The sequence below is a fragment of the Gastrolobium bilobum genome, unplaced genomic scaffold (genome assembly GCF_033153095.1).
Source record: "Gastrolobium bilobum isolate Gb01-03AN ecotype WA unplaced genomic scaffold, APGP_CSIRO_Gbil_v1 utg7782, whole genome shotgun sequence".
NCBI lineage: Eukaryota > Viridiplantae > Streptophyta > Magnoliopsida > Fabales > Fabaceae > Gastrolobium > Gastrolobium bilobum.
The window spans coordinates 582,625-601,033 of record NW_026899380.1 but is presented as its reverse complement, the minus strand read 5'-3'; the positions used below and the strand labels follow the sequence as shown (position 1 = coordinate 601,033).

At 35.8% G+C, this 18,409-nt stretch overlaps 2 protein-coding genes across 2 annotated transcripts; both read left to right on the top strand.

Annotated features, from left to right (window-relative positions):
• The first annotated feature begins 675 nt into the window (after window positions 1-675).
• LOC133290079 (AP-1 complex subunit sigma-1) lies at window positions 676-2,814 on the top strand. Its single transcript, XM_061488138.1, has 7 exons — window positions 676-749; window positions 1,369-1,455; window positions 1,698-1,789; window positions 1,903-2,011; window positions 2,148-2,183; window positions 2,384-2,470; window positions 2,555-2,814. The coding sequence occupies exons 1-7, from the start codon at window positions 747-749 to the stop codon at window positions 2,624-2,626; spliced, it is 486 nt and encodes a 161-aa protein (XP_061344122.1). The 5' UTR covers window positions 676-746; the 3' UTR covers window positions 2,627-2,814.
• Window positions 2,815-11,476: 8,662 nt separating this feature from the next.
• Window positions 11,477-13,192, top strand: LOC133290081 (UDP-glucose flavonoid 3-O-glucosyltransferase 6-like). The gene has a single exon (XM_061488141.1). The coding sequence runs from the start codon at window positions 11,578-11,580 to the stop codon at window positions 13,012-13,014; it is 1,437 nt and encodes a 478-aa protein (XP_061344125.1). The 5' UTR covers window positions 11,477-11,577; the 3' UTR covers window positions 13,015-13,192.
• Window positions 13,193-18,409: the final 5,217 nt, after the last annotated feature.

Here is an 18,409-nt window from a genome sequence, read left to right as displayed (position 1 = left end):
ATAAGGGGAAAAGAAAAACGGAATATGAACTCAATATACACGACAATACAATTTTCTTTTAAAAGAGTTAAGTAAATTCGCATTAACATTATATGTATAGTTCAAATATGAGATAATTCCTGAGCAGAAAATTAAAGAAAGAGCTTAAGTTCAACACGGAAATATTAGTCTCCCATAATTACCCAGCTTAATAATTATCATCATTATTACTTATTGGAAGGCCCTTTCCCTCTTGTACATATAAGCGTCATAGACCTGCATTTAACCAGCTTAATATGTTTAATTTATGGGAAAAATGTGTATCATTTTAAATGATGTAAAGTTGTATCATTTTAAGTGAGAGAAAGAGATAGATAAAGGAGGAGAGAGTGGACAAAAAATATAAAGGTATGGGTTCCACCTCCTTGTAAGAGTGAAAGGATATAAGTTGTGTCATTTAAAAGGACAAACACTTTTTCCTTAATTTATAAATATTGTTTTGCGCTTGGCACAAATTTAAACATTTTATTAAAAAAAAGAAAGAAAATAAAAGACTTGACTGTTTTCCAAAGAAGAAAGTGGGTCGACTGGAGTTGAAATGGGCCGAGTCCATGTTCTATCTTGAAAAAAAAAAAAAAATCAAGATTAGGAAAGTATAAGAATTTTTTGTTTTTGTTTTTTTTTTTCAAAAAATTTATATGTTTCTGGAAATCAAATAAATAAAATCAGGTTGGGAGGAGGAGAAGAAGAAGCGCGAATCAAGCCAGATGGTAATTTTTTTTTTTCCAATTTTCAAGATTCGTGTTGTCTAAATTTCTTGTTCTCAGCGCTAAATATACGATCTAAGTTAATGTTGAGGAATCGGTTTTATTTTTTGCTGTTCGGATCTCTTGTTAATTTGCTCTGTATATATCGAATCTTGGTGCTAAGCACTTATGTTTTGTTCTTAATCTGTAGATTTAGTTTAATAATGCTCATAGTTGTTGCATCCTTTTCATCGGTTGAATAGTATTTTGAATAATACTCTGATCGTGATTCATGGCCACTTTTCATATTTTCATGTTGAAACTCCACTTTCTCCCAAACTTGAAACCTACCCCGACTCATGTGAATATCAACGTTCTTTCTTGTTTTGGTAGTCAACTATGAAGGTGATTCTCACCTTTTATGTTGTACTGGCAATACATTTATACTTGTTGTATGAAATTGTAGGCAACTTTATGATAACAGGACCTCTTTCCCCATTGTAATTAGGATGCTCTATTACTTGATTTTGGTTGTCATCCATGTTTATATATTATCTAGAGCTTGCATGCAGGGCAGGGGTGCTGTTTTATACTATCATGTATTTCCTATTTCAACATGCTTTATTCCTCTTCTTAAATGTAGATACACTTTGTGCTGCTCATTAGTCGTCAAGGGAAGGTCAGACTGACAAAATGGTATTCGCCTTACTCTCAGAAGGAAAGAAATCAGGTAACAACATATTACTTATTAAGTTCTTGATAATTTGCTAAGCTCCTCTTTTCCTTCTGTGTATGTTATTTTCTTGGCTGGTAGGGTGTATTTCTTCTGGTTTCTGTTATTAAACTTATTTGTATTTCAATCTTGCATGCATAATGATGATATTATTGTGATTATTGCATGCTGAGTCCACACTGCATCCCACATTAAACATCCTTGATATATGAATTTATATGCAATCTGTTCATGTCAAGGTAATCCGTGAGCTCAGTGGAGTGATTCTTAGCCGTGCTCCCAAGCTCTGTAATTTTGTAGAATGGAGAGGATATAAAGTTGTTTATAAAAGGTATTGTAAAAAGAGTTCGTGGCTTTTTGTCGTATACCGCTAATCCTTTGCAAGGCACTCTTCAGTCTGGCGTGATATTTGATTCACTACCTTCTAATGAATATCTGATGCAGGTATGCTAGTCTTTATTTCTGCATGTGTATTGATGAAGAAGACAATGAATTAGAAGTCCTTGAAACAATTCATCATTATGTGGAGATTCTTGATCGATATTTTGGCAGTGTGAGTTCTATTAAAAGCTTTGACTTTTGAGGAGTAATACTTGATTTACTAGTGGAAATACTTCCCTTCTTTTTGGAAGTATATAAGAATTTGTCGTGTCTATTTAACTTGATGGTGATCACTTCGCAATTTGCAGGTTTGTGAACTGGACTTGATATTCAACTTCAATAAGGTTTGTCCACATATCATGATTTATGTCCAACAATCAAAACAAGGGCTACTTATTTTCCTTTAACCTGTTACTGCTATTATAAATGATTCTTCCAAGGTGGATCCACCCTGAATTAGAGTCAATAATTGTTTTTATCAACTGTCATTTTTTGGTGAAATACATCCCTTCTTATCTGTTCTTTGATTTTTGTGCCATGGAAGGCCTATTATATTCTAGATGAAGTTCTAATTGCTGGTGAGCTTCAGGAGTCGAGCAAGAAAACTGTTGCCCGGTTGATAGCTGCACAGGTATTTCTCTTTTGGAAATGTTTTGGTCGGCAATTTCTTTCTCAGAGTTTTTTCAATGCAATTTTACGCGATATTGGCTTTCAGGATTCATTGGTGCAGACTGCTAAGGAGGAAGCGAGTTCAATAAGTAATATAATCGCACAAGCCACTAAGTGAGGAGATCCGATGTTAGACAATTGTTTGGCATGATTAAAGTGTGCACTTTTCCTGTTAATATAGTTTATGTTTATGTCCCAATTTTACTGTTGTTAAGTTGAATGTTCGATTTTCGATCTTCGTGATTTTTTTTTGGGTACAATAGAAAAAAAAAAAAAAAAAAAACTAATTCCAAACAGTTACAGGGAGATTCGACCTTTCTTATGGTTGGCAATTTTAAGTTTTGTGTGTGGTGACTGGATTTGAATCCTTTTATGTGAAAAAGTAATTATGTTATTTGATGATCATAATCACTCATTGACGATGAGATAAGAGAGAGAAAAATATATAATTTTAAACGAATAGTTGTGATCAAATAACATTACTATATGATCACTTTTTCACGTGAGAGGATTCAAATTCAGGGGTGACATGTTTATTACTCCTAAAACGAATTACAGCTTCCCTCTTCTTTACATATCGCTAGGCGTCCCTGCAGAATTCTCCTATACTCCACCAAACCCTCTTTCACAACTCTTTTCCCCAAACATAGAAAATGCCATCAAAATTCTCCTGCAGGTACTCTTTGCACGAAGCGAACTTGTGAAATTAACGAAAAGCCTTGAGAAAGTCTTGTGAAATTAATCGCAAACCTTGAGAAAGCAACCCAGTTGAAGAAGCTGAAGGTTCTTGGGCAGCTTTGATAATGAACGAAAAGCCTTCTTTTCTAGATGAATGAAAAGTACCATGCTTCTGTAACAATGACACATATGTCAGAAACAGATAAAAATGAATCAAATTACCAAATTAAAGCAAAGATACTACATGGGAAAAAGAGTTGTAAAAGAGGGTTTGGTGGACTGTAGGAGAATTCTGCAGGGACGCCATTGTTGCAAAGAAGACGGAAGCACAAAGCGCAAGAAAAAATAGCGATATGTAAAGAAGACGGAAGCTGTAATTCGTTTTAATTAAAAAAAGATGAAAACGGTGATGTTTAAGTGCACAACAGATATACTTATCTAAAGTTACAGTAGAAACTTTTTTCCAAAGTTTTAACTTAAAACAATTACGTCAAAAAATTTTACAGAAAATATTTCCATAAAAAAATTTCGCAAAATTTTTTGACGAGAAGTATTATCATCAAAATTTATGACTAAAAACAATTTTGTAAAACAATTTGACGAAAAAAAAAATTTGTCAAATATTTTTACGGAATTTAAATTTGGTCAAAATAATTCACAAAAAAACATATTTATTAAAAATTTCGACGAAACACATTTTCATCGAAATTTTTTAACGAAAAAAAATTTCATCAAAATTTTTTTACAAAATTCTAATTTCGGCAAAAATTTTCAACGGAAACATTTTTCTTAAATTTTTTGACAAAATAAATTTCGTCAAATTTTTTAGCGAAACGCATTTCCATCGAAATTTGTTTACTAAATATTTTCGTCAAGTTTTTTGATAAAAAATATTTTTATCAAAATTTACAAAAACATTGTGCAGGATTAGAAAAAACATGCAAACCAAGCGTAAAGGACATGGTTAGTTGACCAATTACTATCAATAACACATGAAAAGTCCCAACAGTTATTTCAATTTTTGATGTAAAGAATTTTCAACCTTCTAAAGAAAAAGTGGCAAAGAAAATAATTACAGTGTGTTTTTTTTTAAAGCATGCTTATTTGATTGGGTAATAATATTTGTACACCATAATATCTATTATTTTTACATCCTTATTATATATATATATATATATATATATATATATATATATACATAATTTAAATAAATGACATAAAAATAGTATTAAAAATATAATAGGTAGATATTATTATAGCATTTTGTAAAATAACTCCCCGTTACCGGTATGTTATATTGGTTTAGTTAAAGAATATACAGTTGCCTTAAAAAATTTGTAAAATACTTTTGCTACGCTTGTGATTTAGCTAAGCACAAATCGAAATTTGTGTGCAATTGACGAATTAGTGGAGGAATAAAAAAAAATACAAAATTTTAAGAAAATATTTTGTGTGAAGAATAATAATATGTATTGAGAAACATATTAATTTTATGGATTTAATGCCTCTCTTGTAGGAAATTACCTCCTATACATATGTAAAAGGGGTTTTTGACCCTTTTGCCCCTAATTAAATAATTAATAACTAATTTGCCCTTCCCCCAGAACTATCCACCATCCTGCCTCCATTTAGTCGATTAAGTTGCACTTTTAATCGACTAAATGGGCTAAACTCAGAAATTATGAAACGCGAATTTTAGTCGACTAAAAACTCACCTTAATCGACTAAATTGTTTGCACTTTTAGTCGACTAAGCACATCATTTAGTCGACTAAAGATCGCGAAAAACCCTATATCCAGACCTCTCTTGGGCTCATTTTCAAAATATTCGAAATCAAAACTTCTCTCTTGGTCTCTTTCTCTTGTTTGTCAGCTGGGAACCTTCCAATCACCCTTCCATTTCATCCCACCACCTCTAAGACATAGTAATTGTGAAATCATTGTCATTTTCCTTTATTTCTCAATTGTTTCCCCCAAATCCGAACCCTAACTCCTAAAATCTGATTCCTACCCCCAAAATTCGTGTGAAAGATGAGCTCAAGTCCAAACATGTATGTTACCATGATTTACTATGATGGAAAGCATTATGAAGGCCCCAACAGTGTTCAATTTGAAGGAAAAACGAAAATGTTGAAAATCAAACGGGGCACTATGTACAATGAGCTGAAGGGGAGGATTAACCAAAAATTGGGGCTACATGGCAGCCATGGCGTTCAACGGATGATCGCTAGGGTAGAGTCTACAGTTGGTAAGGATGCTATATTCTACATTGGTAATGATATATGTGACGATGAAGATGTGGATTGTGTCATAGATGCAATTGTGGACCGAAAATTTCAAAACTTTATTGAGATATATGTTGAAATAGACTGTGGTCAATCTTCATCTGCACCTGTGCATGGAAGAAGTCAAAGTCAAGAAGACAGAGTGGTCGGTTTATCTGCACCTGCACCTGTCTTAAGTCAGATACCACTGAGGGAAATAGACGAGGATGAGGATGGGCATGACGAGGATATGGACAGTGAAGACGATGGTGAACCCGAGAGTGTTATTCCGCTGGGTGACACCTCAGATACAGACGTAGAGGGGAATTTTGACGCTGATACTAGTTCAGGAAACTTGAGTTCCCAGGTTATGCCACCGCTCCGTGTTGACCCTATTAGCAGTGGTAAGATTGTAATATAAAGTTTTGATAGATTGAAACTCATAACTAATACTAATATTACCAAAAAATGAAATCACCAAGTTTCGGGGAGCGTAAACAAACGATTTGGGGTAATACGTACCCAATCGCATACGAATCCTGTACAATACTATTTTGTACCTGAAAGTGTGTTCCCCAAGTCATTATATGCGTGTACATTGATATTCGATCGGTTCCGTGCCAAAAAAAATCGTGCAAAACAGAATGGGGTGTCAAAACCAGTTATTTAGTCGAGCAACCCGTACTGGTTTAGTCGACTACACTGTGTAGTCGACTAAACCAGTACGGGTTGCTCGACTAAATAACTGGTTTTGACACCCCATTCTGTTTTGCACGATTTTTTTTGGCACGGAACCGATCGAATATCAATGTACACGCATATAATGACTTGGGGAACACACTTTCAGGTACAAAATAGTATTGTACAGGTTATAAACCACGAATGTACATGTACTGCATAAATGCTCCAAGTTAGGGTATCCGAAACTTGTGTTCTTATTTTAACTCTGTTAAGGTCACCTGTTCTGAATTTCATTGGACATTTTAGACCCGTTGGACTGTGATTAGACACAAATTGAAAACATGAAGGTAAAAGATGTTTGTTCCTTCATTTGGTAAACAAGAAAACAGCAATAATTACGTAAACGGTTCACAACATGATGGGAACATCAAATAGTTCATTTCATAACCATAATATTACATAAGCTACAAATGTCAAATAGGAAGATCGAAGTCAATTACATAACAACATACACTAGAAACGTAAAATAGAAACATAAACCCTAAATCTAATCCTCATCCTCCTCGGACGCCGTCTCCTCGTCATCCTCATCTGACACATCAGCCCCCTGCCCTGCAACATCCTCAATCTGCTGTCCTCGTCCAAGCTCTAGACGAGCAAGCCTATCTTTAACACCCTTGAACCGTCCCTGTATATGTCTAAATCTTTCATTTCCCTTCTGCACGTGACTCTTCCTCCATTTTTTGTGTTTCAGCGCCATTTTTCCTATTTTCTTCAGTGTGGCGTTTATGCCCTTCATGACATCACGTAATGAAAACCCACCATCAGGCTCAGCTATCTCCTGCTGGTCACCCTCATCATCATCGTCATCATCATCCTCCACCTCGGGGTCAACCATGTCTACAACTGGAGCAACATCAGGAACCTCAACATCAGCCGCACCTATGAACTGCCACACTCCTGTTTGGGGGTTCTTTGTCATCTTGCACTGCTCCAGTAGACGTTTTCCAAACTTATGATCATACCCTCTGGTCTTCTTCAAGGTCACATTACCCATGTGAACATCAAAATGCTCCAATATCCTTTGAACAAGACAAGCAAATGGAAGTGCACCCTTGTGTTTGGCCTTATACATCATCCAACACATGTAGTGCCTCCAGTTCACCGAAGTACCATGTCGGATAGCCCACATGATGGGAATGTCATGCTCCAACACCCTGGAATGATTGAACGCTCGTGGAAACAAAATGTGGGTGACGACATAGTGTAGTATGCGGGACTCCACAGTAAGCAACCCCAAGATCCTAAGATGTGATTCCTCCAACCACCTCACAATGTTAAAACCTTCTTGTTCAAAAAAGGTTGTATCAAGTGATTTGGCCCCACAAATCGGTCGGTTAACAAAGTCACGGACAAAAGATTCATGAACCACCGGGTCATTCTCGAACAAGTATCCGAATGGGAGGTCCACAACAGCGGGGTCTTCCTCTTGTGGCCTTGACGAAGACGGACGGTCTTGTCGTAGCTTTTGTCGTCTCTCATTTCCAGTGCTAGACGATCTTCTACGGCCAGCCATGGGAACAATTGTACCTACAATGCAAGTGGAAACAAAAATCAATGAACAATAACAATATCAAAAAATTTAAAATTCAATATAAAAAACAAAACCTAATCCTAAAATAAAACAGAAATCAGAAACCCAATCCCTAACCCTAAAACAGAAACAGAAACCCTAACCCTCAACCCTAACCCTAACCCTAACCCTTACCTTAAACCCTAAAACAGAACACAAAAACCCATTCCTAACCCTAAACACTACAACCCAAACAAAACAGCAACGTAAACCCTAACCCTAACCCTAACATAACCCTAACCCTAAGCCTAAGGCACCACATCAACCATAACCCTCACCCTCACAACAAACTTAGCACCCTACCCCTAACCTAAATCCACAAAACCGCATACATAAATCAAATGCATGAAGAAAACCAAAAAAAAAAACTAAACTTAAAACCAAATGCAAGTCAGAATACGTTACCTAAATGTCGATTTCGCAAGTGTGAACCAAGGAAGCTTCAATCGCACCTTCAAGGGTTGAGATTCGGACTTGGTTGGAGAGAGGGGACGGAATGCAGCCTTTTAGTCGATTAGGGTTTGAAAATAACCCCCTTTGCGAAATGGGGGGGTTTTTAAAAAACCTGATCTGCGACATTCAGTCGACTAAATAATGTGCTTAGTCGACTAAAAATGCAAACAATTTAGTCGATTAAGGTGAGTTTTTAGTCGACTAAAATTCGCGTTTCATAATTTCTGAGTTTAGCCCATTTAGTCGATTAAAAGTGCAACTTAATCGACTAAATGGGGGCAGGATGGTGGATAGTTCTGGGGGAGGGGCAAATTGGTTATTAATTATTTAATTAGGGGCAAAATGGTCAAAAACCCTATATAAAAGTGTTTGGAATTTGTTTTGTTTTGTTTTCTTTTCTTTCTTTTCATATGAGTCTCATACATTTTATGTGTCTGTAGTAGATAATTGTATCTCTTACAATAACATTTTTAGTTAGTTAATATCTTCTCCTATCCGTTCCAAAAAAAGGGTGGGTTAGTGTGTTTACTGTCGATGCCGCCCTTCTACTTGTTTTTTTCTCTTATATATTCTCTTAAGTAGCTTTCAGACAAAAATCACAGATAAGGTTAATTATTCAACTGACAACGGCAAAAGCATCCCATATTGCCGTGCACATGCAAATTGCAAGTTTTCTTGGTAAGGCAAAAGAGAGAAATCTGGTCGAATTTTAATTGGAAAAGGAAATAGAATTGATAAAAGATATAGATCATTTAAATCTAGAGTAAATACCATTTTTAGTCCCTGATAATATTCACGAAGCTCTTTTCAGTCCCTAGCAATAAAAAAAGGACAATTTGGTCTCTGAAATAACAAAAAAGAGGTCGCGTTCATCATTCCGTTAACTCTCACCTAACGGCCCAACTAACGGTGCACAGTTGGCACGTTAGCTTGCTGACGCAGTTTGGATGTGGAACACCGTGGAAGACGAGACGACAATATTTTGATCCCTGTCAAAACCACGAGGGCTATTTTGGTCCCTGTCAAAATGCACGAGGACGTTTTTAGTCCCTGACAAAAAGCACGGGCCCCTTATTGGTCCCTAACCAGAGAAAAATAGGCACGTGACTTCATTGCTTTTCTATGCAGTCCAATTTCGCAAAACAGAAGTGCATTACATCAGAAACAGGAGTGTAATCCAATTTTGCAAAACAGGAACATGACATTAAATTGGATTTGTATGTAGTCCAATTTGTTAAACCAGAAGACATAGATGTACAAGAACTACAACTACGTATATTAGTTAAAAAACATCAAAAATAGTAAACTTAAACATCCATCAACCTTGTAAAACATAATAGCTGGAATATGATTTGAGTATCATTATATTTGAAGACATGGATGTACAGTAGTGCATTACAAAATAAAGCCAACTGCCAGGAATTAAAAGAAAGGCCTCTAATACAATATGGCCATAATTTACACAAAAAAAAAACATTGACAATTTGACATAATAAGGCCTCCAAATACATTATGGCCAGAATTTAAAAAAAAAAGTCAGTCACATAATAATAAACCCTTCTCAGTTGGCTCATGCACTACTACTCCCAGGTCATATACAGCAGCATGTCATTTTCTTGAGGCAGGCCTTGGTGGCCTAAAACCAGGTGTGCTCATGAACGAGAGAAATCTGGTCGAATTTTAATTGGAAAAGGAAATAGAACTGATAAAAGATATCGATCATTTAAATCTATTCATAAGATAATCTTTATGGAATCCACGTATGCCCATGAGTCAATATGATACCGAATAACGGTTAAAAAATGCCGTCTATATTTACTGGAAAAAATTACAGTCCATAAATTTTGGTGAAAAAATTATATAGTGTCCCATATAGGCTGATTAGCACATGTCTTAAACTATTGATTATTCAACCGCTAAATGCATATATTAATTATCAAAAGCCTGAAAAAACGATGTGGTCCATATAGGCTGATTAGCACATGTCTTAAAATATTCATTATTCAACCGCTAAATGCATATATTAATTATCACAAGCCTGAAAAAGTGATGTGGTCCAAGGGGGCTCAGTCAGAAAAATTGAAAAGTTACTGTCAAAAAAATAAATTAATCGGGGAAGAAGTTAATACCAAAACCAACAGTTATAGAAGAAGCAAATCATTTACAATCACTCAAGATAAAAAAAAAATTCTGATTTTGGAAACCAGCAGCTAGTGTCAAGGAACTTGCTCTTTTCAATGTGGCTACGCTACTGGTGATCCATGGATCCGGTTCACCTTAGTTTAACTTTAACTGCAAGGTGGTGCCATTGTAATTCAAAGGTTCATATATACCTTTAGTTTAGTTGACATCAGATAATTAAGCAGATAAAGTAAGAATATGTATTTGATCATCTTTAATTTTGGATTTAGAGTCTTAACTCTGAAACTTATTCCGAATCAGATTAATCGTGAAACGATGAACTGATAGAATTTTTTTTTTAATGTCCATACCTTTCTATTTAACATGGAAAAAATATTTGTCCTTTTTTTTATAAAAATAATATTTGTCCTTTTAAATTACATAATTTATGTTATTTCACTCTCACAAAAAAATAAAATTCATACTTTTTATTTTTTTTATCCATTCTCTTATCTATGATTTATTTTTTCTCTCGCTTAAAAGTGACATCATTTTACATCATTTTTTTTTCCATATAACATGTTATTTTATGCAGAAAGATTTCATGATATTATTTTCTCGTTCCCGTGGTCCATATCAATTGACAATGGCAGACGCATGCCATCTTGTCGTCCAGTCCCAATTGCGTTCTTGACCCGGGAACGTAATTTTTGTAAGATAATATTTTATAGCCTCGCCATATTCGCATATACCTATAAGCCCATGCCCTATCGATTCCCGATAACAAATAAGGCAAAGATTATTTATTTGTCTGAACTCACAACGCTCGTTTATAAATAGTCAAAAAAAAAAAAAAAAAAAAAAATCGAACTGATATTAATTAGACAGAAGAAATGGTTGAGAGAAGTTAATATAATTTAGGGACTAAATTGAATGAGTCATAGTTGGTGAGAAATATTTGGAAGTGAATGAATGAATGTTTCGAAAAACAACATGTTTTTCTACTTAAAAGATACTCTCCATAAAACTTTTTGTGAAAAAATCTAGACATTATTAATTTATTATGCTCTATAATTATACGCCCCTCGCACACGTCTTTCCTCCCGCGTTGAGGTGTCTCTTTCATAGATAATTGAGTAATATCAAATGTTACTCAATTAATTATATTCTGCTCCCAAGCTCTCCTCAAAGTCTCTGAGCTTTCAGTGTACTCCATCCCTCACCACTACCAGTCACCACCATGATGAAGAAAGCTGCACAACTTGTGTTTGTTCCTTCCCCTGGTGTGGGTCATCTTGTGTCCACCATTGAGTTCGTGAAGCTTCTCGTCAACCGTGACGACCGTATCTGGGTCACTGTCTTGGTCATGAAGTTACCATTTGACACCACAACCGGTCCTTACACAGAAACCCTAGCTTCCTATGAACGTGTCAAGGTTATTAACCTCCCTGAATGTCACGTTCCCACAAACTCTGATGGTCCCTCCAAGCACACCTTCATCGATGACCAGAAACCCAACGTTAAAGAAGTTGTGTCCAACCTCACTCGCTCCGACTCGGAACCGCAACTCGCCGCGTTCGTGGTTGACATGTTCTGCACAACCATGATCGATGTGGCCAAAGAGTTTGGGGTCCCTACGCTGGTGTTTTTCACTTCCGGTGTTGCTTTTCTTGGTCTGATGCTTCATCTTCACACGCTCAGGGAACGAGACAACGTGGATATCAGCGAGTTGGAGGACTCGGACACTGAGTTGGCCATTCCGAGTTTCGTGAACCCGGTTCCTTCCAAAGCTTTGCCTTCTTTTGTGCTACAGAAAGAATGGGAGACAGTTTTCTTGCGCTATGGGAGAGGGCTCAAGGAAGCCAGTGGTATTATTGTAAATTCATTTGAGGAGCTAGAATCCTATGCGGTTCACTCATTTTCTGATAGTGGTGTACCCATATATCCAGTAGGACCCATATTAAACCCTGAGGCTAAGGGTGACCAAGTCTCTGAGTCTCACTATGAGATTCTCAAGTGGCTTGATGATCAACCTCATGCCTCGGTAATATTCCTCTGCTTCGGGAGCATGGGTTCTTTCGATGATGATCAGATCAGAGAGATCGCGCGTGCTCTTGAGAGCAGTGGGGCCCGCTTCCTGTGGTCCCTACGGAAACCCCCACCAAAGGGTTCCACTTCCAGGATGGTATTGCCGTCTGATTACTCTCCTTCCGATTTGGCTGCGGTTTTGCCCGAAGGGTTCTTAGATCGGACGGCAGGGATTGGAAGGGTCATTGGATGGGCCCCTCAGGCCCAAGTTCTGGCCCATCCAGCCACAGGAGGGTTTGTTTCTCATTGCGGGTGGAATTCTACCCTTGAGAGCATATATTTCGGTGTGCCCATTGCCACGTGGCCGCTCTATGCCGAACAACAGACAAATGCATTTGAACTGGTGCGGGAGCTGAAGATGGCTGTGGAAATTGCGGTGGATTATCAGGTGGACTTCAGGACTGGAAGTAACTATGTTTTGAGTGGAGAGAAGATAGAACGAGGAATAAGGAGTGTGTTGGAGAAAGATGGAGAGATAAGGAAGAAAGTGAAAGAGATGAGTGAAAAGAGTAAGAAGACACTAAGTGAAGGTGGGTGTTCCAGCTCTCATTTGGAACGTTTAATTGATTATATAACGAGTCAGGTTTGAATTTATCCTTGTAACCATGAACATAATAAGTCATGCTTACACTTGTTTTGAAAAAAAAGAAAAAAGAAGATGTTGCAATGTATGTTTTTTTTTATTATTATCTAAAATGAAATCATGGGAAACTGATATGTTTAAATATTATTGTTCATGGAGAATGTTTAATGATATATTTCTGTTGAAGAGGAAAAAAGTTGCAAGATTTTACACTTTTACTCCTTGCAACAATTAATTACTGACCCCTTATGAGAATTTATGTATTTAGAAGTAAGACGGAGGCGTTGTTGAAGTGGATCCCCCTTTGATTAATCAACTCAACAGTCTATTAAAGTACACGATAAAAATTAAAACTATCAAAATAATAATATCATTAAAAGGTAACTTTATCCTAACACTTTGCGATGAGAGTATCCCAAGTGACAGAAGGCATCCATCTAATAACACATGGTATTGAGTCAAGTAGTATACCCTAAAATAGGATAAGTGTGCAAGACATCTAACGAGCAAGAGACTAGAACAGATATAATAACTAATAATGGTACATTTTGTAAACCCAAACCCAATATTGTCCATCAGTTCCAACTCCTACTCCATATGGATTGGATACATTTGCATTGCATTTGGAAATCAAATGAACAAAGCTGTTGCAATGTTTACAACAAATTCAGACTCTTAGACACATCCTATCTTTTCACAAGGAAGTTACAAGCTTGCATCATTCAAGATAGATGTTTGTGACTTTTTGCAACTTATTGTCCTTCTCACACCACAACTCAAAGTCTCCTGTCATATTATTAGCATCATAGACTTTGCTGTCCCTGCATCAATAATCTTCATGGCATTCCATCTTCTCAACAACAGTCGCTGTCACCCATTTAGAATCATTGGATTCGTGTTTACTACAGCGTCCAGTTCGTGTATAAAGTTTGTCAAAATTCATGATAACAGACAGAAAATTATTCGTGTATACTCTTTTATTAAAGGTTAATAACCTCAATGCTTCGTACTTCCTTTTAATTGTTCAGTTTTAGTTCTATCGAATAGGTAGAAGTTTGAACTTACACCTTTCTAATTTTAGATTTCAGAGAGGAAGTGCTTTAGGTTGTAGTTTCTTTTAATAATTCCCCTCCCTAATTGTCTTTCTCCATTCATATGTAGTATCTCCACCAAAAAAAAAAAAAAATTCCCGTTGAACCGAACTAGCGAATGTGAGGTGGAGGTAATGCACGTAGCTTTACTCTTGTATAATTACAAAGAAGTTGTTTCTTGAATTCGAAACAATAACTTTTCACTGAGCTAATCAAACAGTTTTCAAGAAGGCAGAATATTTTTTTTTTAAATTTTAATTTTGATCCAATGTCATGTAAACATTTTTACAAACACCAAGCAACTAAAAGGAATAATGATTCCTTTCAACTAGAGCTGAAGATTCAAAAATTCAAACCCACGCACTTCACTAGATACAAACTACATAAAATGAGAAGGAACAGCACATGAGAAATGATAAGTAAACAAACAATAATCAAATTAAACCCCCTAATAAGCATATTATTATTTAATTTGTTTTTGTACTAACTACAGTTAGTACTTAATAGTAACCTTAGTTAGTGATTTAACTATAGTTAGGTTGATAGGTGGCAGACTTGCTTTACCTTCTTCTGCATCTCTGTATTACTTTCTTTTAAGAAAACGTGATGTACGACTTTGCAAACTTTGAATCAATAGAAGATTTGTTCAGTTCTTGTTTCTGATTGTTATAAGATGGTATCAAGAGAAAAGTGAGATTTTGTTTTTCATTCCGCTCGTTCCACTGCTCTTGCTTTTAGCTTTTCTCATGGCTTCAGCAGTGGATGATTCTTCGAGTCCCTTCTTCATTCACCATTCTGACAGCCCTGGTTTGGTCTTAGTTTCTCAACTTTTGACCGGCGATAACTATATTTCATGGAGCTGAGCCATGAAAATTGCCCTCTCCGTCAAGAACAAGCTAGGGTTCATTGATGGGTCAATCGTCAAGCCTGCTGATACTGAGCCTCATCTACAACGTTGCTGGTCCTGCAACAATGATATATCTTGGATCCTTAATTCAGTCTCCTAAGAAATCTCAGGTAGCATCATTTACTCAAACTCTGCTCACTCAATTTGGGTTGATCTTCAAGATCGATTTCAACGAAGCAATGGCCCAAGAATTTTTCAGTTACGTCGCAATTTGACAACTCTTACTCAAGATCAGCTTTCTGTAAGTGCATATTTCACAAAAATAAAATCGATTTGGGAAGAACTTGGCAATTTTCGCCCTTCCTGTAATTGTGGTCACTGTTCATGTGGTGGAGTTCAGAAGCTTGTTGATTATTATCAGATGGAATGTACTATGGCCTTTCTCATGGGGTTAAATGATTCCTTTTCTTCTGTCAGTAGCTCTCAGATAACTCTACCTGACCACTTCACGATTCCGGTTCATTTTGTTGGTGACATTCAATCGACACCAAATATTTTACTCATGAATGTTTTATTTGTTCCAAGTTTTCGTTTTAACCTCTTGTCTGTCAGTGCCCTTACTGCCAGTTCATGTTTTGTAATTAGTTTTCATTCCACGTCCTTTGTTATTCTGGACTTGCACCAGAAGATGATTGGCAGGAGTGATAGAGTTGAAGATCTGTATGTACTTGATACTTCATATAACATGATTCATATGAATTCTAGTTGTATAAATTTTGTATCATTTCATACTTGGCACAATAGACTACGCTATTTGTCTCATAAATGTATTGTTCTGTTTGCCCTCTTGCAAAACAAAAACGTCTTCCTTTTGTCTCTCATAATAATCTGTCTCAATTTTCTTTTGATTTAATTCACTGCGATATTTGCGGGCCCTTTCACACCCCTTCTTATTACATTCGTTGATGATAACACTAGATTTACTTGGATATATTTGCTTAAAGCCAAGAGAGAAGTCCATACAGTTTTTCTTAAGTTTTTTACTATGATACATAATCAATTTGGGAAGAAAATTAAGATGATCCGATCAGAAAAGGCAAGAGAGCTGGCCTTCACTGATTTTTGTCAAGCACAAGGAATACTTCATCAATATGCTTGTGTTGAGACTCCCCAGCAGAATTCAGTTGTGGAAAGAAAGCATCAACACATCCTAAATGTTGCTCGGGCCTTATATTTTCAATCAAGGATTCCCATCAACTTCTGGTTTGATTGTGTTTCCACTACTGTGTTTATCATCAACAGAACAACATCTCATCTTCTTGGCTACCAATCTCCCTACTCAGTTCTTTACCAAAAGGAGGTAGACTATACATGTTTTCGGGTATTTGGTTGTCTCAGCTTTGCTTCTACACTTACTGCTCATAGAACCAAATTTGAACCTCGAGCTCGTCGTTGTATCTTTCTGGGCTCCGAGGATGAAGGCATACAAATTCTTTGATCTTGATAGTGGGCAAGTTTTTGCCTCCAGAGATGTTATTTTTCATGAGGATATTTTTCCATACTGTTATGGACAGGGACACACTGATTTCAATCCATTTCCAGATTTGGTACTACCCTACAATAGCATATCTACTTCAACTCATGATGATCACTTACTCACCGGTCAGTCCACACAGCCCTCTCTTTTAATTTCATCAAGTCAAGACAATTCTATTTCTAATTCAGAATCACATAATTCTGAATCTCCACATATTCAAGAAGCTCTTGATATTAATAATCAACCTCGGCCTGAACATCATGTTGCTCCTATAAGACATTCATCAAGAGCCTCTAAACCTCCTTCAAATCTAAGGGATTACCATTGCAATTTATTAACTCAGTCCACCAACGTGCAACATTCTGTTCTGCATCCTCTAGCTTCTGTTATATCATATGACAGCCTATCTTCACCTCACAAACATTTTTCTCTCAATATTTCCACAGTTTGAGCCTCAGTATTACCACCAAGCTGTCAAATATCCTCAATGGCGTGAAGAGGCTCGATCGTAACAAACTAACAGAGTAATCACAAAATTAAAGCAGGGACAAAGCAAGTGGGTACCAAAATTCAGGAGACATACTTGGAGTTGTGCAAGAATGCAACAGAGCTTAGAACGAAAGCAATGAAGGTAAAAAACCACAGACCACTGTCAAAGACACCCCAGCAACCGTCAAATCCAATACACCGTACAGGATTAACCCCAACACCATCATCTTCTTTTTTTCTTCTCCTCTTTCAATTGAAATAACTTGATAGGTCAGTTAAGATTCCAAGGGACTCAAGACTATAAATTGATGAATTGAGCTGAGAGAAAAAGAAGCAGAGGAAGATGATGATGTAAGAATTTTTCATGGGAAAAATGTTTCTGCAGTTAATGCAGATATCTGTATTTATTCTCAAAACGACGTAATTCTGGTATTAAAATCCTAAAAAATTATAAATATAAAGACTATTATAACCCTGAAATAAATTAAAATTACAAAAACACTATAATTTTCGTCTCAAAACGACGTCGTATTGGGTTTACTGCAGATTATTTATCTGCAGCAACTGCAGAAAAAGCGAATCCATTTTTCATATAATAATATAACATTTTTCCACTTGGGCTATATTAATTAATTTAATATTATTTTGAAAATCATTTTATTTTGAAAACGACTCCATCAGGTTAATAACTACAAAATTATTTTATGTGGCCACGATTTTGAAAAATAATATTCCAATTTTAATATCAGCATCTCAACACAATTCAATCCAACATAACACCATTATAGGAACATGGCGATCAATATGCAGAAAATATTATAGCATATGATCTTCCATACTCTCATACAATGAGTATTATATCTTCATGAATCAAAAACTTAGTAGTGTAGTAAGAATTAATATCAAAATTTGATCAACAATATAATACACTAATTCTTATCGATCCTCAATGTAATTTCTCAACAACATGAAATTACATTAGTATAATTTTCAAGCAACATGAAATTACACTTTATAATATAATTTCTCAATAACATAAAATCGTATTACCGTAATTTCTAAACAATATAAAATTGTCTTTTGAACCCGATAAAGATAAACCTTATTGACCCGTTAATCTGAACACCGCTTTAAGAAACAACCAGTTGACCGCTATTTAACCATAAACCGGTTTATAACATTTTTTTTGTTAGGGGGGGTTGATTATATAATGTGTCAAGTTTGAATATATCCTTGTAAGCATGAGCATAACATGTCATGCTTATACTTGTTTTGAAAATAAAAAATGTGTTGGAATGTAATAATGTATGCCTTTTTAAATTTTATTATCTAAAATTAAATCATGTAAAATTATTATTCATGTAGAATATTTAATGATATATATTTGCATAAGCTGTAAATATACAAAGTGCACACTACAAAAAAATGAGTAATTAG